The sequence below is a fragment of the Macaca mulatta genome, chromosome 16 (assembly GCF_049350105.2).
Source record: "Macaca mulatta isolate MMU2019108-1 chromosome 16, T2T-MMU8v2.0, whole genome shotgun sequence".
NCBI classification, from domain to species: Eukaryota; Metazoa; Chordata; class Mammalia; order Primates; family Cercopithecidae; genus Macaca; species Macaca mulatta.
The window spans coordinates 11802451-11826024 of NC_133421.1; the positions used below are offsets into that span (position 1 = coordinate 11802451).

Consider the following 23574-nt stretch of genomic DNA (forward strand, 5'->3'; position numbering starts at 1 on the left):
AAGTCACCTGGTGATCTTGTAAAGGATGCTGTAAGGGATTCACTACATCTGGGAGGGACCTGAAATTTTGTATTTCTAAGTGCCCAGGGGATATTGATGCTGCTAGTCCATGGACCACACTTAGAATAGCAAGCTCTAGACTAGAGCAGTGCAGAATACATCTGATATCTTTTCTCATGAGTGTCTATGTAATATTTGAAGTTAATCATCATCCTCCCATTCACCAAGCTTCTTCTCTAGGCTAAATATGACCAGTTCTCTCAACTCTTCCGTGTCCACGATATTTCCAGATCTGCTCCCCGCACCTTACAGGCTGGCCCTACAGATGCTATCTGTTCTCTGCCCCTAAGCCAATGCCTCTTCTTCTCTTTTCTTATTCTTCCTCCCCACCCTCTCAGCATTTGTAGCTGTTTTGTTCAGTGTTTCCTGGGCTTGCTCCAGCCCTTGGGGGATTTTCAGATGGCTCAGGCTTCTGGGAAGCTCTTGCAGCTGGAGGAAGGAAATTACCCCAGAGCTGGACAGTGGAATGTGCATCTGCCTAACCTGGACTCTTGCCCTGGTGTGCCTCCTGCTCTCACTGATCTCTCAGAGGACCCCTGCCTGCCCCATCCAGAGTCATCTCAATTTGACTCAAGTAACCTGGGCTTTCCTTCCTCCACTCACTCCTTAAAGCATCCTGGGGAACTTAAGGGGAAAGGAGGATAGCATAGAGAGGTGAGAGGATAGCATAGAGAGGTTCTTTGTTTGCTCTGGAGAGGGGCTTCTGATGAGGTCAAGACCCTTCTCAAGGATGCCCCATCTCCACTAATCCAATGTTTCCTCTTTCATCTCTCAGGACTGCTCAAAGCCAAGCTCAGTCCCTGAAAGTCAGTCTCGAGCCAAGGCTCTGTTTTCAGAAGTTCTTATAAAATGTCTTTTCTCCCAATGCAATCCCTCCCCTCTCCCCCCTCCCCATGATAGGCCCCGGTGTGTGATGTTCCCCTTCCCGAGTCCAAGTGATCTCATTGTTCAGTTCCCACCTATGAGTGAGAACATGCGGTGTTTGGTTTTCTCTTCTTGCGATAGTTTGCTGACAATGATGGTTTCCAGCTGCATCCATGTCCCTACAAAAGACACAAACTCATCCTTTTTGATGGCTGCATAGTATTCCATGGTGTATATGTGCCACATTTACTTAATCCAGTCTGTCACTGATGGACATTTGGGTTGATTCCAAGTCTTTGCTATTGTGAATAGTGCCGCAATAAACATACGTGTGCATGTGTCTTTATAGCAGCATGATTTATAATCCTTTGGGTATATACCCAGTAATGGGATGGCTGGGTCATATGGTACTTCTAGATCCTTGAGGAATTGCCATACTGTTTTCCATAATGGTTGAACTAGTTTACAATCCCACCAACAGTGTAAAAGTGTTCCTGTTTCTCCACATCCTCTCCAGCACCTGTTGTTTCCTGACTTTTTAATGATTGCCATTCTAACTGGTGTGAGATGGTATCTCATTGTGGTTGTGATTTGCATTTCTCTGATGGCCAGTGATGTAAATGACGAGTTGATGGGTGATGACGAGTTGATGGGTGCTGACGAGTTGATGGGTGCAGCACACCAACATGGCACAAGTATACATATGTAACAAACCTGCACGTTATGCACATGTACCCTAGAACTTAAAGTATAATAATAATAATAAATAAATAAATAAACATTCCAAATTGAAAAAATAAAAAATAAAAAAATAAAATGTCTTTTCTGGGAAGGCGTGAAGGGATTGAGCCTTCCCAGAAAGGACTGAGTCTCACTCCTTAACATCTCAGCAAGGATTCATCTGTCAAATTAGTGAATAATTTGCCTACCCCAGAGGGCATAAAACTCATAGGTAGATAACTTAAAAAAAGCATACACGGTTTTACAGAGAAATGACGACTTAAATAGATTAGAAGTTCCATTTCATTCCCCTGAATGTTGGCTTTTCTGACATTTCCATACATTTTCACATGGTGATGATTAGTATGAATATATTAATGTAGACTTCTTTCATTTAACTTCTTTTAGTATGCATTAATATATACATCTCAAGGCAGTCAAATGTGGTGTGCGCTTTTGCCTTTAGCAGGTACATAACCCTCCAAGTAATCCTAGAGTAGCATGGTGGTTGTAAACTCAGGCCTCATCACTTACTAGCTGTGTCATGCTGGGCAAATTTTTAACCCCTCTGAGCCAAACGTGTAAAAGGAGGATAAAATAAGAATGCGCAGCATAAAGGTTTTGTGAGAATTAAATAAGCTGAGGCATGCGAAAACTCCTAAAACAGCACCTAGCACCCAATAAGCACCCAATTAACTTTAGCTGCTATGATTACAATTATTACCATAGCATATTCAGGCAGTCATCTGTTTCTAAGCATTTTAGGTTATTTGCAGTTATTTTGTTATTCTAAAAAAGTTGTTGTGAACCTTCGTTCTTTCTGGCAGCCATGTAAGGATTGCCTTGTCTACTAGAAGATATTAAGATGATAATGAGAATGCCAAGATAATATGAGAAGAGAATGATTACAATAACCAAAGGGCTCGGAAAGGAAGCATTTGCTAGGGAAGGAAGAGAGCAAGTGAGGCAGGTCAGAATCGAACCAGTCGGGGGCACAGTTGATGCACAAGATGAATTTGGGATATCTTTGAAAGGAAGGCACTTCAAATTCTTGTCATTTATTTCACTACGGTGCTCTCTATGCTTGGAACAGCTTGATATGGTTTGGCTCTGCGTCCCCACCCAAATCTCATCTTGAATTGTAGCTCCCATAATTCCCACGTGTTGTGGGAGGGACCCGGTGGGAGATAATTGGATCATGGGAGCAGGTTTCCCCAGTACTGTTCTCGCGGTGGTGAATAAGTCTCACGAGATCTGATGGTTTTATCGGAGTTTCCGATTTGCGTCTTCATTCTCTCTTTGCCTGCTGCCATCCACGTAAGACTGGACTTGCTCCTCTTTGCCTTCCACCATAATTGTGAGGCTTCCTCAGCCACGTGGAACTGTAAGTTCAATTAAGCCTCTTTCTTTTGTAAATTGCCCATTCTCGGGTATGTCTTTATCAGCAGCATGTAAACAGACTAATACACAGCTCTTGGCACATCATAGGTCCTCTGTCAGCTTCTGGTTGAATGGATGAGTTGTCTGCTAGCTTCAGCAGGAGCCGCCAACCTGCTGTGGGTGGCCCTGGGTCCGGATCCCAGCCGTGTCCAGATTTTTTGAGTCCAGATGTTTTGTCTGGCGCCACCCGAATCTCTCCTTCCTGAGTCATGGGACGAGAAACTCCTGGCTGGGGGCAGTGGCTGTGAGCAATGGTCTCTTTCTCCTCCTGTCAGCAGTGAGAGGCCTCACATGGAATTTGGGTCATGGGGGTGGGGGTGGGGAATGATATTCATTAAGAGAAGTTGGACTCTTAGCGGGAACTGAAGGACGAGAGGTGTCTGCTGGGTCTGAGTGCCCGCTGGTTTAACAGCAAGGGAAGAAAGAGATATAGCCTGCATCTTAGAATCTTAGCAGCACTGTCTCTTTCATGGGAAGAGGACAAGTGAGGATAAGTATAGAAGAGGGGGAAGTGCCTACTGGCATTCCTAGATAGCTTACTTTGGGGGTGGGGGCCTTTGCAGCCATCGTGTGATTTTGTCTACAGAATGATCCAATGGGAAGGCATGACTAGCTGAAATTTAGAAGTGAGAAATAGACTCAGTGCAGTCTAGTGAGCCCTCATCATGGTATTCCTTGTCTCTTTCCACACTGTTTCTTCTGGGAATAGGAACTTGACCTAGTAGTGGGAGGGGTAAGAAACAACCCTCTTGACTCTCAATTCACGCAGTCTGGGTGGAGCTGCTTCCACCCAAAGCTTCAGAGGTGGGCTCATGAATCAGACCTGATTCATCAAAGTACCACATCCTCCTACCACCTCCTGACCAGGGGCACGTGATCATGCTAGGCAATTAGAGCCTATGAGAATCAGCCCTAGGGTTTTTGCTGGAACTATCTTCAGGCTCCTAAGATTTTAAGATATAGCTTAGAGGCCTGGCTATTTTGTCATCCTAAAGGGGTCACCTTCTTGGGAACAAAGTTAATTTAGAGGAAAGTAGAACTGAGAGAAAGAAAGAGAGAAGGAATTAAGAAATCGTCTTAAAACCCAGATCTAACCATGAATCCATGGATCGAGTCAGCCTGAAGATTGACTACCCTTGGAATTCTCATTTAGGTGAACCAATATATTTTCCTTCATTTCTTTTTTTTCCTGAAAGACTTGTAGTTGACTTTCTGTTACAGTTGAAAGAATTCTTATCATAGAGTATAGCAGTGAAGTTGAGACTTGGTCAGCATAGTTTACACTTGTCTTTCTGCCTTCCCTCCCTTCCCTGCACTGTGCAGTATGTAAATCCCTAGTCCTGAGAAGATTTCTCAATTTGCTACCTTGTATAAGTTTACCTAGTTGGAATTGTGGGTGATTAGGAAGGGTGGGTAACCCTACATATTCCAATATCTTTTTTAAAAAATTTATTTATTTATTTATTTAGAGACAGAGTCTTGCTCTATCACACAGGCTGGAGTCCAATGGTACAATCTCTGCTCACTGCAACCTCTGCCTCCCAGGTTCAAGTGACTTTCCTGCCTCAGCCTCCCGAGTAGCTGGGACTACAGGCATGTGCCACCACACCCAGCTAATTTTTGTACTTTTTAGGAGAGACACGGTTTCGCCATGTTGGCCAGGCTGGTCTCGAACTCCTGACCTCAGGTGATCCACCTGCCTTGGCCTACCAAAGTGCTGGGATTACAGGTGTGAGCCACTGTGCCCAGCCTCCATGATTTTTATATACAGAGCTGCAGTTGTGTTTTTACTTGGATTTCACTAGGTCCACTCAGTAATGTACTGGTAAATGTTTAACAAAGAAAGGAAAAAACCCTCTTCTATAGTGTTTGCCAATTTCTGTGGTGCAAATATTCCAGCCATGGCTAATCCCAAGCTAACAACATAACAACACTGAATGCAGAGATGGAAAGAGGTACAAAGAGCACATGATTAGATGGTATTTTCACCACACAGATTTAATAGTTATCGGTAACCTCAAGAGATTGTAGATACAATGTAGTAAAAAATTAAGAAGTTGTAAGTTTTGACTATTTAGTACCTTTCTTATTAATATAATTTATTTAATTGTAAGTTACGTAATTTAATTTTGACTGTTTAACAACTGGCTCACAAAATTCCTGAAAATTTTGTAATTGGCTCTTCTGAGTTGGAATGAGCTAGTTCTAGGCCACCACTAATCTCACTTAGTGCCAGGTAGAAATGATTGCTTCTTCAAGAGTTAGGAGTGTAAGCTCTGGCTTGAATTAAAAAAGAGACCTGAGGCTGGGCACAGTGGCTCATGCCTGTAATCCCAGCACTTTGGGAGGCCGAGACGGGTGGATCACGAGGTCAGGAGATCAAGACTGTCCTGGCTAACACGATGAAACCCTGTCTCTACTAAAAATATAAAAAATTAGCCGGGTATGGTGGTGGGTGCCTGTAGTCCCAGCTACTTGGGAGGCTGAGGCAGGAGAATGGCGTGAACCCAGAAGGCAGAGCTTGCAGTGAGCTGAGATCGCGCCACTGCACTCCAGCCTGGGCAACAGAGCAAGACTCCATCTCAAAAAAAAAAAAAAAAAAAGAGACCTGAAAGCAATCTTAAAAGCTTGATTTTGGTGAAGGTCAGTGCCAGGTTGAAGTGTGCAATGAAACTGAATACATTACTGTCTACTGAATGGAATTTATGACCTGAAGATATTCACAAATAGCTGTGAGGTAGCACTCTTACCTTGCATGGTCAGCTGGTCCTGCTCTGTAGAAGGGGCTATAAAGCAGTAAAATAGACGGGTAGGGCAGGAGTCCTGTATCAGGCAAGTTGAACCTGCGGAAAACAGATAGCACAGTTGTATTAGTCTATCCCCCACTGTTACAAAGAACTACCTGAGACAAGGTAATTTATAAAGAGGTTTAGTTAGTTCATGTTTCTGCGGGCTGTACAGGTTCTGGGGAAGCCTCAGGAAACTTACAATCATGGCAGAAGGCAAGGGGAAGCAGGCAATGTCTTACGTGACTGGAGCAGGAGGAAAAGAGAGGAGTGGGAGGTGCTACCCATTTTTAAACAACCAGATCTCTTGAGAATTCACTATCACAAGAACAGCAAGGGGGGAAAATCCACCTCCATGATCCAATCACCTCCCATTAGGCCTCTCCTCCAACACTGGCGATTACAATTTGACATGAGATTTGGGCGGGGACACAAATCCAAACCATGTCAACATCCAAATTAGCATAATATGAGGACTGTTTGAGGAACAGACTCTCTACAAAGGTGTGGGCAGGTATAGAAAAACCACAGAGATAGAGTAGAATTCCAGGTCTATTAACAGGGCTTCATTACCTTCCCTAGGCCTGCAAGGAGGTACAAGCTGGGGGTAAGAGGGACTTGGTTACCAGAACCTGGAGACAGGAGGGTTGGGGGGCTGGGATACCTGACATGGAATGGGATTTTGGACTACAGGGAGAGACGGGGAATAAATACTGCTCTCAATGTCCTTCGCTCTGCTCTTCTATCCCAGCTCCTCTTTGGTAGGCCCATCCAAAGGCCAGGGCAAGGGATCCCACTGATGTCAACCTCTTGGGGGCCTTGAACACGTTGGAGAAAGGTGGAAAGGGTTTCAAGGGTCAAATGGCATCTTGAGTATCCTGTTGTGGAGTGCACGTCCTGTCCTGTGAAAAAGGGCCAGGGAACCTTGCTTTTGGAATTGCTATGGGCCACCTTCATCCCAGAAACATTTAGGGTCTGGTCACCTGTTCCTGTGAAGGGCAGGAGGCTATTTGTGTAGGTGTACTGCTTCTCCCCTGGGTACAACACTTCTCTTCCAGCCTGGCAGAGTCTTCTAGGATGAGGAGCATGAGGTTTGGGGAGAGACCCCTTGGCCATGTCATACTCTTTACTGCCAAGGCCATCACTAGGGACCACTCTTTGCCTGTCCAGTGAGTCTTAGCCCTCCATCTCAAGATTCTGTAAGGTCCTTTTCTGTGGATACTCAGTTGGGGAAGTCCTGGTCTGGGAGCCAAAAGACCTGGGATATATGATTCTGATGCTATATCTTGAGGGGTTACCAGATCCTATTACTAACCTGGATTTCTGTCATTTGCAAAACCAGTGGGCTGTTCCAGATGAACATGATTCCCAGTGACACCTCTGACTCTGAATAGCTAATCCAAGATGTTAAGAGTTTCATCTCTAGGTCATTTGTATAATGAAAAGCATGCCTTTCCACGGCCAGGAGGTGGCAGCAAAGCTCTGTTTTGAAGGGGGCATTGGGCCAGGGTAGGCACTGCTCTTCAACTCCCTAGAGTTGAAAGTTCAGGTTTGGAGGCTGGGTTTTACTCCTGAATAACAACAATAACAGCATTATTATTTTCATTATTGTTAGTAAAACAGAAGCAACAATGCCATCTTCAATTTGGGCAATGCTGCATAGTTGAGGAAACGTTTTTGTGCATTGCATGGGAACCTTTTAACAACTGCATCCTGTAGGTTGGTAATGCCAGGACTTTTAGCCCCATGTTGAGGCTCGGGAACATTTCTTGACTTGCCCAAGGCCCTCTGGAAAGTATTGATAGGAGCCCAAGCTTTCTTGCTTTTGTTCTAGTTCTGTGCACTCCCTGTCTTATGGTGTGGAAGACCCAAGGCGAGGTCCCCTCTACCTCCTTTTCAATTTTGCAAGAGAGTAGGAGGGTCCAGAGGTACCCAGCTCAGCCTGAGGGCTTAAGACTGGTTTCCCGCTGCCAGATGAAATTTGACATATACATGCTGGGAAAGAAAACTCAGCACACAAACCTCAGCTTCACTCTCTTCTCTTTCGTCTAGTCCCCAGAAAAGAAAAAAGATGTGTATCTTTAGTTACTTACCATCAGGGAGTAACTGGTGTCTCTCTTATTCATTCACTAATTCATTCCTTCAATAATCAGAGTTCTGATTAAGTATAAGACACTGTTATGTACTGTGAAGGATATAGGAATATTCTTTCTCTTCTGACTCACAAATTTGGGGGTCAGGAGCTGGGATATGGGAGCCAGGTAAGTGCACAGCTCCTTGGAGGTATCTTAATCCTATAGAGCCCCCACTGAACTGGGAGTTCTTGAGAAGATGGAATTCAGATTTTGTTTTGTTGGCGTGTCAGGGAGAAGTGAATCCACAGGATTTAAAAAATGACCCCCAACTCCGTATGTTAACTTCTCAAACCAGAGAAAACCCCTTAGAGACGTGGCCAAAACCTCAGACTGTTGTCCAACTGAATCCCTGTCTTGTACTCCACCTACCTCCTGGGGCCAGGTCTCAACCCTGTGCATCAGGATCACGGGTTATCAGAGTGCTTACTCTGTGCCCCACTCTAGACCACCTGTGCTTCTTGCATATTCTTATTTACTTCCTAAAACAACCCTATAAACTGTTACACTCTATTTTACATCTGGGGAAACAGAGGCTTAAAGTCATGAAGTAACTTGCCCAGGTTCTCAAAGCTAGTGAGTGGTACCAGAATTGGGACCCTGACAGGTTGGGACTCAGGATCCTGGCCACCTGTCTTTGCAGAGGGAAAACCCACCAATGTGAGACTGAAGAGCTGCAATCTCGTCTCCTCCTCAAACACTGGGCAAGTCATAACTTGTCTGCATCACCTCCAGAAAATGAGGGTATTATACCTGCTTGGTCTTCTAATAGGCTTGTTGGGAGGATGGAATGGAAAAGAGAAAAATGGGCGTGTGACCACTTAGCATCATACAGTGTTGTTCTGTGTGTTTGAAATAATTTATTCTCCCTCCTGACCTTGGATTTTTTTGACTGTGAAGATGAGGCAATTGAAAGGATCATTTCAATGGATTCTTTCAGCAATGATGATGGTGATGGTGATCTTGAGAAGGTGGTGGTGGTGGTGATGATGGTGATGATGGTGATCTTGAGAAGATGGTGGTGGTGATGATGACGGTGATCTTGAGGTGGTAGTGGTGGTGATGATGATGGTGCTCTTGAGAGGATAGTGATGGTGATGATGACGATGGTGATGGTGGTGATGGTGATCTTGAGAAGATGGTGATGGTGATGATGATGATGGTGATGGTAGTGATGATGATGATGGTATGATCTTGAGAAGGTGATGGTGGTGGTGATGATGATGGTGATGATGGTAGTGGTGATGATGATGATGGTGATGGTGGTGATGGTGATCTTGAGAAGATGGTGATGGTGACGATGATGGTGGTGATGATGGTGGTGATGGTGATTGTATGATCTTGAGAAGGTGGTGGTGGTGGTGATGATGATGGTGATGGTGGCGATCTTCAGATGAGGGTGGTGATGATGATGGTGGTGGTGGTGGTGATGGTGATGGTATGATCTTGAGAAGGTGGTGGTGGTGGTGGTGGTGGTGATGATGGTGATGACGGTGATCTTGAGAAGTTGGTGATGGTGATGATGATGGTGATGGTGGTGATGGTGATGGTGGTGGTGATTTTAATAGTGATGAAGGTGATGATGATGATGGTGATGATGATGGTGATGATGATGGTGATGATGATAGCCATAATAATGGTAGTGGTTAAGTTAGAGGAAGGTGACCTCAGAATCATTTTCTGCTACCACCACTGCTGCCAATCTTCCTCAATTTCCAACCCCATTGTGTCAAAGGCATTTGGGGTGGGCTGGTGATGAGATGAAAAGGAGAATCTAGAAGGCCAGAGAGAAGGAATAATCTAAGATGTTAGAGAATAGTGTACTTATCTCAGTGCCTGGTACATAGTAAGCCAGTACTTACTATCAGGTAATAGAAGCTATGAATTTTTGAAACAGTTTTATTAAGATATAATTATACACCATACAATTTATCAGTTTAAAGTGTAAAATTCAATGGCTTTTAATATATTCGCAGTTATACTGCCACCACCACAATCAATTTTAGAACATCCATTATCCCTAAAGAAGCCCTGGCTATGCCTCCTGCTGTCACCCCAACCCCCTCATCACTCCTGGCAAAGCTATGATTTTTATTGTTATCTACGCCTTACAGAATAAGGAAATTGAGACTAAGCAAGGAGAATAGCTTGTCCATGGCCACACAGTTAGTGTGTGACAGCATTGGGATTCCATCTAGGTTTGCCAGAACCTAAAGCCTGTGCTTCTGTCCACACAGGTCAGTTTGACCAATGAGGAAATTCAGGTTCAGAGAATATATGTGATCAACATAAAGCCACACAGCTACAGCTATTAAGTGCTCAGGATGAGGCTCACATTTAGTCTTGGCTCCTAATCCACCCATAAGGGTCCTGGTTCCATTTTACTGTGCCCCTTCAGGGTAAGCAAACCAACATAATCAGAATGGATGAGATCCTTAAGATCCAAGAGAGAGATGTGAAACTAGCAGTAGTTTTCTTTCCCATTGAGGAGGGAGAATGGTGCCTGGGTCCAGTCTCGTCTTGGACTTGGAAAGTTAACATCTCTTTGGACCCAGCTGCTCCCTTTTCCTTTTGGCCCTGAACACTCTGAGGAGGCTCCATGCAGGTGGGGAGGAGTTAAGCTCCTATCCAACCTTTTCTAAAGCATCTGTCTTCCTAGGAGTAATGAGTTTGACAGTACCTACTACCTTCTCAGATGTTAAGGGGAACTATGGGTGGGCATGAGAGAATTATATGACAAAGCCTCTAAAAAGGATGGGATGGAAAAGCAGAGTTGCTTGGCAGCCTGCAAGTCTAGGATCTCCAGGGTGTAATTTTCACTCTGCCCTAGACAACTATAGTCAGAGTGCTTAATCCATCTGGGCCCCAGTGTCCCTATCTGTAAATTCAGAGAGAAAATGGAGAAGTGAATTTGCAAGAATTATGAGCTCCTAGGAGGAAACTGTGCTACGGTTATCTGAAAGGATCTTTATTTTCTTTCCTTCTTTCCCTTCCTTCCTCCCTCCTTCCTCTCCTTCCTTCCTTCCTTCGGGATGTTTTCAGCTTTATTGAGGTATAATTGACAAAAGGAATTGTATATATTTCAGGTGCACAAATTGATGTTTTAATACATGCATACATTATTAACTATAGATAGGCCCGGTGCTGTAGATCTCCAGAATGTATTCATCTTGTGTAACAGAAAATGTGTACCCCTTGACAAACATCTTCCCATTTCCTCCAACTCCCAGGCCCTGGCAACCATTATTCTACTCTTTGCCTCTATGAATTTGACTATCTTAGATTCCACATTGAAGTGAGGTCATGCAGTGCTTGTCTTTCTGTACCTGGCTTATTTCACTTAGCATAATGTCCCCCAAGTTCACCTATGTTGTCACAAATTGCAGGATTTCCTTCTTTTTTATGGCCCAATAGTATTCGCAATAGTATATGAATATATATTCAAATTTGGATATATATGCACATTTGCATGTATATGCACATTGTGAAGATATATACATATATATGAGATATCTACATATATATACACACATATATACACATTTTCTTTATCCATTTATCCATTGATGGACATTTTGGTTCCACATTGTGGCTATTGTGAACAGGGATGCAATAAACATGGAAGTGATTAATTTCCTTTTTTATATACCCAGCAGTGGGATGGCTGGATCATATATGGTAGTTCCATTTTTAAGTTTTTGGAAAACTACCATTAGGTTGTACCAATCTGCATTCCCACCAACTGTACACAAGAGTTCCCTTTTCTCCACGTCCTCACCAACACTTATCTTTCATTTTCTGATAACAGCTATTCTAAGAGATGTAGAGTGACATAGGGTCTTTATTTTTAAATATTTGTGGAAGCTAGTTATTTACCTGGCCATGGTTTGAATTTCCATGTGTTCTACTTGGAGCAAAGATCCTCCACTTTCATATCCCTTATTTAATATTTACAATAGAGCAGCAAGAATCTAAATACAGCTTCATGGAAGAGGAATGGACCATGATAATAAACACAGCAGAGCCGGGAATCCAAGTATTTAGGAGAATTTATTTCTCACACATTTTCCCTCCACTCTCTCTGAGGTGTCCCATGGCAACGAGCATCAGGTGAGCCTCATTCTTCCATCTTCTGTGGGAGAAAAAACAATTGTACATAGGAAATGAGTCAACTAAACGGGAGACTGAACATCACGTTGAAGTGGAGCAGCTGGAAAATCTGGAACTTCAGAGAAACATTAAGGAATGGCATTGTTTCCCTTTGCACATTGTAAAAGCAAACCAATCTAGCTACTAGCGACAGGACAAATACCCTGCAAATTAGGGGCTTCATAGGCAGCATCTGTAGCAACAGGGAGAGACAGGGATGCCCGTGTCCTGCCTCACTGCTCATTCTCCCAAGAGCCTGGAACCACAGGAGTCTTTGCTAAAACAGTAGCATTTGGGAGTGCGTGACCAGCAGCAGGAAAGAGAGGATCAACAGTCATCCTCCAGGTTCTCCCTGGGTGGTCCATGGGACTCCCCCGGGGCTTGGGACTTCTTGGGAAGAAGCCATACTCAGGTACTCACTCCTACGTGGCCCCCTACATCTCGGGTACCTGCTCTTACCTGGTCCCCACATCGCAGGTACCTGCCTTTATCTGGCCTCCCACACTCAGGCTTTCGCCTCTTACCTGGCCCCCATATTCAGTGTCTGTTCTTAGCTGGCCCCTACATCTCAGGTACCTGCTCTTACCTGGCCGCCCACGTCTCGGCTCTTGGCCCTCAGCTTGTTGACCTGGGACTCGGCGATGTCTGCCCTCTCCGCGGCCTCCTCTAGTTCATGCTGGACTCTCCGGCATCTAGACAGCTGCGTGTTGGCCTGCTCCTCCTGCACAGGAGACAGAGGGGTTATGAGGCTATAGACCCCTCAGTCTGATTATGAGGTACCCTGTCCCTGAAGGCCTCTGAGGAGTTAAGCAACCAGGGCCTTGGATTCCCCAATGGCAAAGAGGGCAGGTAGGCTTTCTCCAGAGTGTGAGGACAAGGCTCCGAGCTCACAACCATGTGTACTGCCTCGAATCACCTTGCAGGTGCTACTGTCCCTCCTAGGATCTCCAAAAATGTTCCCTTGCACCTCTTCTATATGGTATCTGTTCCACAGAGATCTTTGGGGGAGACCTAAGTCCAGCGCTCTCCCAAGGCATCTGAAGTATAGTATAGAGACCAATGGCCCAAGTCTCCCTCATCCTGTGCCTCTGCCCAGCATCATTTGTCTAGGGCCAGGCCACTGTACTGGTCTATTTGGGGGAATGTCAAGGATTCCTGACTAAGGTGTCCTCCTGGGCACCCTCTAGCCTGCCAAACCTGCCGGGACTGTACTCATCCCATGTGCACGAATTGCTCTCAATATTGAGCCAGTTCAAATCTGCTTCCCTGAGGTTAGGATTGAACCAACCAGGCTCTAGGGAAGGGAGGAAAAAGAGCAATGGGAGAAACTCAGTCATTTGTCCAGGGCAGGCTCCCCTAAATTTTGGTCCTTAGAACAGTAGCCCTGTGGGATGCTCTGCATACAATAAGAAGGTTCCAAAGTCAATGAAGTGTGAGAAATGGTATATTCTGGAACCCCGCTTCCACTTTGTAGGGTTGATGACATATGAAACTCTACAACATCTACACAATGTGAGAAATCCTTGAAGTAAAGCAACCAGTGTAACTTTGTTTAACTGAGATTTTCCCAAACTATTTCTTTTCTGTAAAATAATAAGCTCCTCCTCATGGCAGCCCAACTTCCTGCTATTAACATCCCTCAGAACCAGTGTCCTCAGAAGACACTTTGGGAAACACAGATTTCAGCCCATTCCATTTATTTCCTGTTGATTTCACCTATTTGATCAAAGGGCGGATCACAAAGGATGGAATGGAGTGGAGGGAGCTGGGAGGGCTGAGGAAGGCTGGAGATGCCTAGGAGGGTGGGCTGTGGTGGGATGGTGGGAATTAGGATGAGGTACCTCAGGTCAGGTCATGGGAGCAGGAAGGGTTGGGAGGGTAGGCTGGGGTGGTTTGAGAGAGTCAGGGTGATCCAGTGCCAGCCAGGGTAGGCTAACATGCGCTGGGGTGGGTCAAGTAAGTCACGGTGGGCAGGATGAAGGGGATGAAGGGGGTCGGTCAAGTAGGCTGAGGCAAGAGGACACAGAGGTGGAGAAGGTGGGGAAGACTTAACATGGACCAAGAGAGGAAGAGGACAGGTGCCTCTGTGTTTATAGCCTGCAAATGCAAACTCAGGCCTGAGGCTCAGAGGACTTTACCAACCAGGAACCTGCTCCCACTCGGGGATGGCGGGGACACCCAGGCTGCCCCAGGGACTGTCTGTCTGTGGGCACTCCCGGGGACCTCCTGTGCTTACCGCCTCCTCAGCCTGCCTCTTGTAAGACTTCACTTTGGCCTGCAGCTTGTCCACCAGGTCCTGGAGCCTGAGGATATTCTTGCGGTCCTCGTCAGCCTGCAAACAGGGTACACGTGGCAGGGGCCCGCAAACCTATGGCCACTTCTGATGGGGCTTGGTCCATACAGCATTCGCTGAGGAGGTTTTTGGGACCTCTACCTGGTAAGTCATCTCCTTCACTTTGCGTTCGTACTTGTGGGCTCCCTTCAGGGCTTCAGCTCCCCTCTTCTGTTCCACATCAAGCTCATTTTCCAGCTCCCGCACCTGGGTAGGATGAAAAGAACACAGAATTCAAGTCTCCTCTCCCAGGCTTCTCTCATGGACTCATGGGCCGATCATTCTAGCGTGAACTCAAGATCCCCTAATGGTCATTAAAAAGTCAGGAAAACAACAGATGCTGGTGAGGATGTGGAGAAATAGGAACACTTTTACACTGTTGGTGGGAGTGTAAATTAGTTCAACCACTGTGGATGACAGTGTAGTGATTCCTCAAGGATGTAGAACTAGAAATACCATTTGACCCAGCGATCCCATTATTGGATACATTCCCAAAGGATTATAAATCATTCTATAAAGACACATGAACACATGTGTTTATTGCAGCACTATTCACAATAGCAAAGTCTTGAAACCAACCCAAATGCCCATCAATGATAGACTGGATAAAGAAAATATGGCACATATACATCATGGAATACTATGCAGCCATAAAAAAGGACGAGTTCATGTCCTTTGCAGGGACATGGATGAAGCTGGAAACCATGATTCTCAGCAAACTAACACAGGAACAGGAAACCAAACACCGCATGTTCTCACTCATAAGTGGGAGTTGAACAATGAGAACACGTGGTCACAGTAAGGGGAACATCACACACTGGGACCTGTCGGGGGGCGGGGGGCTAGGGGAGGGATAGCGTTAGAAGTAATACCTAATGTAAATGATGGGTTGATGGGTGCAGTAAACCCACATGGCACGTCTATACCTAGGTAACAAACCTGCACGTTCTGCACATGTATCCCAGAAATTAAAGTTTAAAAAAAAAAAAATCCCCTAATGGGATTTTTGCCAAGATGTCTCCTCCTAGGGCTCAGGAGCCGTATTTTACTGACAAGGTCACCACAAGTCCATGCAGGTGCTTTGAGCAAGTGAGAAGAAGATGCCCTCCTTGGGCAGAGGCAGCCTCAGGTACACAGAGCATAGCTGGTGGGTCAGGCTTTGCACAGATGCACCCTTTTGTGGAGCCAGGTAGTTGGCAAAGGCAGCAAAAGCTAACCTGACCTGTCCTTGCAGGTGAAACCTGCCCAGCTGTTCATGGTTGCCCTGATTACAGATCAAGTAAGGCAGCAGGGATCCCGAAGAGAACCTGGGCTAGGAGTAATCAAAGCATTCTCCAGGCCCACTTGATAGATCCAAAGCAAGTCAGTTGCCACCACTGAGCATGAGTTTCCGTGTATTTGGGATGGAGATAACATTTCCTGCCTAGCCTACCTCAAATGTGGAGATTGAATTAAAGTATGTGAAAGTATGGTTAGAAGGACAAAGCACTACACAGGTGTTGTTAATTTCATAGTTGCTTCTGCCTTTCCCGAAGTCTTGAGGGGAAAGGGTAGCCACTGAGGACGCAAGTCACCAACTGTGGTCCCAACTCCACAATCCAGGGATTGAAGCCGAGGAGGGGCAGCAGCCAGCTGCATTCTCCACTCCACCAGGAATCACAGTGGCTGCAGAGCAGGGACGACTCTGGCTTGGAGACTCACTAGATCAATCCTGAAAACTATCAATGGGACAGGCTTACTCTGGGCACTGTTCCCCAAACCTCCCCACCCTCCACCTCCTGGACCCAGGAAAGTCTTCCATCAGGTTCTACAAAACGTTTGTTTTCCTAGGAATTCTTTCTAGGCTTCTGTGAGGTTTATGGAAGTCACATAACTGGCAGGGGATGGGAGGACAGTCAAGGCACCTCACCATGGGAGGGGGAGGGTGGCCAAGGGCTCCCTGCCAATCCAGGAATCATAGTATGGCAGAAGGTGTCATGAGACCTAATCCTTTTCACATAGGAGGGATCCATGAGAAGAACAGGCCTAAACTCATTGTGATGGAATAGGACTGGGGACCATTGAAAATAAACATTCAAGAACTTGGGGGGAAGTTCTAACTTCCCTGGTGTTTACTTTTGTTATTCAAAAAGTCTACCTTGTTTTTAGCACCCCCATAAAAAAATCCTTTCACATTTAATGGGACCATGTGCCTGGGGAGGAAATCCTCGGTGGTTTGCAGGTTTGCATAAAGAATGACAGTATTTGGGGGCCTTCCTGCTGGGAAAAGTTGTCTCCTTCTCTTTCCCTCCTCCTCCTCCTTTCCTCCCACTCTTTCATTTCCTGTCTCCCTGGGACAAGAGACACTCGAACAGCCTCCTCCGCAGAGCCCTCCTCCAAAATGTCAACCGCTAGTACAGCCCATTTTAAAAATGATTGAAATAAACCACATGGGTCTAAAAGGAAAAGCAAGGGGGACAGGAAACAAAGGGAACAGTCAGCAAAGAAACGGAACAATAACTGCAGGATACGCTCCCAGATAAAGAAAGAGCAGGATGTCCTGGTGTCGGGCGTTGAACTTTTCTGGTGCATCAACCTAAAGGAAGAAGCCCCGATCACCCTCTTTGGGGGCTGGAGCAAGAGACATACCTGTGCCAGAACTGCAGCCTGCACTGAAAGATGAGAAGAGCTGGGGAGGGAAGGAAACCTGAGATTGGGAGAAAACGGAAACTGCAGATTTTATGTAGGATGGGCCGTGTTTATCAAAGTGAAACTTGGTCCAAAATGTAAATGCATCAAAATGTGTAATTTTAAAGTATATGTTCATAGCCTTCTCCACATATGTGTGTGCATCTGAATCTACACAGCAAACGGAATGTGAACATTAACACACATCATGATATTACATTTACTGAGGTGTGAGCATGCCAAAATAGATGTGTGTGTGTGTGTGTGTGTGTGTGTGTGTGTGTTGGGGCACAGGAACAGATGAAACAGAAAGAGGTGAGAAATGAGGCTCACAAGGAATTTTGCAAGCAGTCCTGAAACTGAATTTGCAATCTATTCAATCAATGGCCTTTTCCCACCATCTCAATTTCTGGACTGTGATTCTGCCTGAGGCTGTCACTTTCAGAGTAAGAGTCCTCTCAGAAACTCTACCCGGTTCTCCAATTTCTGGATCTGCTTCTTCCCACCCTTCAGTGCCAGCTGCTCAGCCTCGTCTAGACGGTGCTGCAGGTCCTTCACCGTCTGTTCCAGGTTCTTCTTCATCCGCTCCAGGTGGGCGCTGGTGTCCTGTTCCTTCTTCAGCTCCTCAGCCATCATGGCGGCCTGGTTAAGTTCACAGGACACATCAGAGGCCCCGTCCGCCCATCCCTACCTGGAGCTTGCAGAAGAGGAGAATGTTGGGATCGTGGTGCTGAGCCTCCCCTGTCTGACTCCAGCCAGTCTTTGCTGATTCCTCAGCCTCCCCTCCCACTTTGCCGCTGCTGAGACTGTACCTCATTCCATCTGTCTGGGAAGCCACCACTAACCGATTGTGGTCATAAGAGATGAAACACACTTGCCACGCCCTGGCTCAGAGGCCCCCCTTTCTCAGTTCCAAACCCCATCTCTGAAAAGGAAGAACAGAGCTCACATCCGTGATGGCCTTCTTGGCCTTCTCCTCTGCGTTCCTGGACTCCTGGATTGAGTTCTCCACCTCTGCCTGGCACTGAGCTATGTCAGCCTCCAGTTTTTTCTTGGTATTTATCAGGCTCATGTTCTACAAGAAGAATTAGATATCAGGGGTGTGGGTTCTATCTGGGCACTTAAAAAAATTGGAAGGGGGAGGGTTGGGTGGGGAAGGAAGTAAATCGTGATCCTGTTCCATTTCTTATTTTTCACATGGGTGACCTGCTGGGTACAGTACTGTACATTATTCTTTCTTTCTTTCTTTATTCTTTTTTTTTTTTTTTTTTTTGAGACAGAGTCTCGTTCTGCCACCTAGGCTGGAGTGCAGTGGCGTGATCTCGGCTTATTGCAAGCTCCGCCTCCCAGGTTCACGCCATTCTCCTGCCTCAGCCTCCCGAGTAGCTGGGACCACAGGTGCCCGCCACCACGCCCAGCTAATTTTTTGTATTTTTAGTAGAGACGGGGTTTCACTGTGTTGGCCAGGATGGTCTCAATCTCCTGACCTCGTGATCCGCCCGCCTTGGCCTCCCAAATACTGGGATCTTTCTTTATTCTTAACTGAACAGAAAGTCCTGTTTCTGTTCAGTTAACAGACCCAAGAATTGTACATCAAATAATTGAGTAAATGATAAAAGTAGAATTTCAAATATCTGAGGATGGATAGATTATTCAGTAAAAGGTGTTTTGGAGCAAGGAAATGATTGATAGACATACTATATAAAATGAAAAATAATTCAAATAATCAAAATATGCCATAAATAGAATTGTAAGGGTGATGACAAACTGAAAAACATTTGCAATGTATATTACAGAAGAAAATATTCCCTTTCTTAACATATAAATAAGGCAAATCAATTAACAAAAAGGGCAAAAAGTACAAATGGGTAAAACATACTAGAAGAAGTACAAACGGCCAAGAAATGTGATACAATGTTCCACTTCATTAGCAATAAAAACATACTAAAAACTCAGTGAGGTATGCTTTGGCAATAAAATTGGTGAAGATTTTTAAAATAAGAGCTAGAATATTCGAGAATTTATAGAAGAGAACTCTCACACATTTTCCCAGAGGAAATAAAAATTGGGACAGCCTTATTAAAGAACAATTTATAATATATTACAAATATCTTTGCTGTTTGGAACCTGAAATTTCATTTTTAGAAATTTATTTACTTCTAGACATATTAAGTGATAGTAATCATGGAAGCATATGAAAATTTAGTTATGAGGAAGTTCATCAAAACAGCCTTTCTAAAAGTAAAGTTTTTATTGAGAACAATATAAAATAACCACAGAAGACTGATTAAATGAAAGTGCAATAATATACAGGTAGAATAGCCTACTTTTCTGTCATTAAAAATCATATTACAGAACACTATTTAAAGATGTCGAGGCTGGGCACAGTGGCTCACGCCTGTAATCCCAGCACTTTGGGAGGCTGAGGCTGGCGGATCACCTGAAGTCAGGAGATTGAGACAATCCTGGCCAACATGGTGAAACCCCGTATCTACAAAAATTAGTTGGGTGTGCTGACGTGCACCTGTAATCCTCAGGAGGCTGAGGCAGGAGAATTGCTTTAACCAGGAGGTGGAGATTGCAGTGAACTGAGATTGCACCACTGCATTCCAGCCTGGTGACAGAACGAGACTCTGTCTCAAAAAAAAAAAAAAAAAAGGTCAAAATATGTTCATGATTGTTAAATGAAGAAAAGAGATTGCTAAAGATTGCTCATATTTTTACTCTCTATATATGCATTTATTTTTAATTAAAATTCTTTTTTTTTTTTGGTAGAGACAGGGTTTTGCCATGTTGCCCACGCTGGTCTCAAACTCCTGAGATCAAACAATCCCAAAGTCCTGGGATTAGAGGCAAAAACATAATATTTATATAATTCACAAGGGGCCTAAGAATGAGAGACCCCAGAATGTTAATAATATGCTTGACTTTTTTCTTCCATGTATTTGCTTGTTTTTTCTATTTTTTTAAACAAAGGAGTTTTAAAAACGTTTATAAAAATAATTATTTTGTGTTTTGTGTGTGTGTGTGTGTGTGTGTGTGTGTGTGTGTGTTGTTGTTGTTGTTGTTTGTTTCGGCAGGGTCTCCCTCTGTTGCCCAGGCTGGATGGAGTGCAGCGGTGAGATCATAGTTCATTGCAGCCTCAACTCCTGGGCTAAAGCGAACCTCCCACCTTGGCCTCCCAATGTGCTGGGATTATAGGTGTGGCACTGAGGCGGGTCAAAAATAATTATTTTGAAAAAAATCTTAATATTCTAAGGTTTCCTCTTAAATAGTACTTCCAGGCGCCTTATGCAATAATTAATCCTTCGCTGCTCTGATTTCCCTACAACGTGCAAGATGTTTAATGTTTGGATCAGAAAAAGCTCAGAAATCTGTCAATCAAGAGTCAGTTATTCCAAGAAGCAAGCTTAAAGAAAATTGGTCTTGACCACTAGTCTGGGAGAAACCGGGTGCTCCTTCCCACAGCGTGGGCCCTGAGCCGAGGGATAGCGGAAGCAGCTAGGGGTGCAGGAGGCGCTACCTGCCCCAGGGTGGATTTTCAGCGGAGGAGTGAGGGCTGACGCACCTGGGAGTGCAGGAGCTGCACGCGGTCGCTGGCGTCCAGCAGCTCCTGCTCCGACAGCCTGCGGGTCCGCTCCGTTTGCTCCAGGGCCACCTTCATTTCCTCCAGCTCCTCCAACAGGAGGCCATTCCTGCGCTCCACGATGGCCAGCTGCTCCTTGAGGTCCTCATTGCTCCTCAGGGCATCGTCCAGGTGCAGCTGGGAGTCCTGCAGGGGAGACCCGGGGTGAGGCCAGAGCTGCCCGGCAGGCTGGAGCCCGTCCAGGTACGCAGAGGCAGCCACCGTGCTCACCTTGAGCTGGCCCTGGACCGTGCGCAGGTGCTTCTGGGTCTCTGCCACCTGGCGGTTGGAGTGGCCCAGCTGAATCTCCATCTCATTGAGATCTCCCTCCATCTTCTTCTTCACTCTCAGGGCGTCGTTCCGGCTGCGGATTTCAGCATCCAGCACGCTCTGCATGGCCTCCGTTGCCCGCTGGCTGTTTCTTTTTAGCTGCTCGATTTCTTCATCCTTCTCAATGACCTTGCGGTCTAGCTCGGATTTTACCTGGCTCAGCTCTAGCTGGACGCGCAAGATCTTGCTCTCCTCGTGTTCCAAGGAACCCTGAGGAAAGCAAAGGAGTGACTGGGAGAACTGTGGACAGCCACCTTCATGAATGGGTATTTTCATCCCCATATAATCAAATGGGTATTCTTTTTTTAAAAAAAATTAAATTGGCCGGGCGCGGTGGCTCAAGCCTGTAATCCCAGCACTTTGGGAGGCCGAGACGGGCGGATCACGAGGTCAGGAGATCGAGACCATCCTGGCTAACACGGTGAAACCCCGTCTCTACTAAAAAGTACAAAAAACTAGCCGGGCGAGGTGGCGGGCGCCTGTAGTCCCAGCTACTCGGGAGGCTGAGGCAGGAGAATGGCGTAAACCCGGGAGGCGGAGCTTGCAGTGAGCTGAGATCCGGCCACTGCACTCCAGCCTGGGCGACAGAGTGAGACTCCGTCTCAAAAAAAAAAAAAAAAAAAAAAATTAAATTAAAAAAAATTTTTTTTTGGTAGAGACAGAGTCTGGCTATGTTGCCCAGGCTGGTCCTGAACTCCTGGGCTCAAGTGATCCTCCCTCCTTGGCCTCCTAAAGTGTTGGGATTACAGGTGGTGTGAGCCATGGTGCCCAGCCCAAATAGGTTTTCTGTTTGTTTGTTTGTTTGTTTGTTTTTTTGACAGAGTCTCTGTTGCCCAGGCTGGAGTGCAGTGGCGCAGTCTCGGCTTACTGCGACCTCCACCCCCTGGGTTCAAGCGATTCTCCTGCCTCAGCCTCCGGAGTAGTTGGGATTACAGGTGCCCGCCACTGTGCCTGGCTAATTTTTGTATTTTTAAAGACAGGATTTCACCATGTTGCCTAGGCTGGTCTCGAACTCCTGACCTTCCAGGTGATCAGCCTGCCTTGTCCTCCCAAAGTACTAGGATTACAGTTGTGAGTCACCACGCCCGGCTGCAAGTAGGTATTCTTATACCGATTTATAGATGAAGAGAACAATACTCAGAGAGGTCCGAGTATTTGACTTGCTCCCAAATATCCCTAATAGTGATGAAACTGGGACTAAAACTTTGCATCCCTCGTGAACAAATTTCTTATGACTTGAGATAGAGTATCCTTCTTAATTAGTGAAAATCTTACTGAGGGTGTCTATTTTAATAATAACCATAAATCGAGAGTCATCCTATTCTCCAAAATCACAGGGCAATTGCTCTCCTGTTATCCTGTGTTGGTTCGTATTTCCCTAGAAACCACCAGTCATCCTGGCCACCGCCGATGACTGCATCAGGAGACTCTGGGTGTGTTTTGATTGTACAGGATTCTTGCTGGCCAAAGATGATTGTCTGTGCCTCTGTGTTAAACGTAACTGAGAGATTCTGCACTGCTCTCAGGATGTTAGGTGACTGATTTTCTGCTTCCTGAGAGGAAGACATTGAAGACATAATGAACACATTAATTTATTTTCAAAAGGGGAACTGTGCCAGAGGACACCCAGGAGATAAAGTAGCAGCCCGTGGATGTTTCAGCCCCTGGGATGGCTGAACGTTTCTCCCACTGGAAACTCAGGGCCTCCTGGCAGGAAGGGCCCCATGGGGTGGTGACGGGCAGCCTCTTTCAGTTCCTGGTCCTCCTGAATTTCCGAATGTCATAGCCCAGACACTTACCTCCACTTCTTCTAAGGCGACCTGCAGATCTGACTTTTCCTGCTCCACTAGCTTCTTGGTCTTTTCCACTTCCTGAAGATTCTTACCAGTTTCTGCAATCTGCTCAGTTAAGTCGGAAATCTCTTCTGCAAAGGACAGGCTCGATTTAGGCTGTTTCAACAGGCTCCAGTTTATAGCATAGGCATTTGCCAGGCAATTCAGGGATGGGCGATTCATTCGCGACGTTTATATAGGAGAGAATACAGGGTAGCTGTTCGGATGAGGTGTTGGCAAGACGGATGTGTTACCTCACCTGCACTAGGCAGACAGGAACCACAAGTGAAGAATAGAAACTTAAAACTTCAAAAGTACTGTATACAAAACGGTCATAGAGCAGACCAGAGAAAACAATTGTGGGGAAAAGGCGTAGAATCATAGTCTGCAGAACCAGAAGGGGCTTTGGAAAGTGCTGGGTGTGGTCTTCAGACTTTGTAGATTGGAAGTGTGAGGTCCTAAGGGATTCAGTGGCATACCCAAGAATACAGAGCCACTTAGAGGCAGAATCACTGAAGGGTCTTCTCTAACAGAGCAGGGGGCTCAGCAACCCATTGTGCCTTCGGTTCTCGAAAATGAGACTTAGCTCCTGCTGTGCCTTACATTAAAAAGGTTTGGACCTTGGGGCAAACTGAGT

The 23574-nt window shown here is 45.6% G+C and overlaps 1 protein-coding gene and 1 long non-coding RNA gene across 3 annotated transcripts in view; one reads left to right on the forward strand and one right to left on the reverse strand.

Annotated features, from left to right (window-relative positions):
* Positions 1–2891: 2891 nt before the first annotated feature.
* Positions 2892–23574, forward strand: part of LOC114673055 (uncharacterized) — a 30295-nt gene continuing 9612 nt past the window's right edge. The window contains exon 1 of the long non-coding RNA XR_013406108.1: positions 2892–3028. This is a non-coding gene — a long non-coding RNA (uncharacterized LOC114673055). The remainder of the gene's footprint in view (positions 3029–23574) is intronic.
* MYH13 (myosin heavy chain 13) overlaps positions 12036–23574 on the reverse strand; it is an 82735-nt gene continuing 71196 nt past the window's right edge. For both annotated transcript variants that reach the window (XM_077970370.1, XM_077970369.1), the window contains exons 33-41: positions 22905–23029; positions 21007–21315; positions 20719–20922; positions 18100–18225; positions 17622–17792; positions 14586–14690; positions 14388–14483; positions 12738–12872; positions 12036–12134 (exon numbers count right to left, since the gene is read on the reverse strand). In XM_077970370.1, the coding sequence (XP_077826496.1) occupies positions 12120–12134; positions 12738–12872; positions 14388–14483; positions 14586–14690; positions 17622–17792; positions 18100–18225; positions 20719–20922; positions 21007–21315; positions 22905–23029 (1286 nt within the window). In that variant the 3' untranslated portion in view covers positions 12036–12119. The remainder of the gene's footprint in view (positions 12135–12737; positions 12873–14387; positions 14484–14585; positions 14691–17621; positions 17793–18099; positions 18226–20718; positions 20923–21006; positions 21316–22904; positions 23030–23574) is intronic.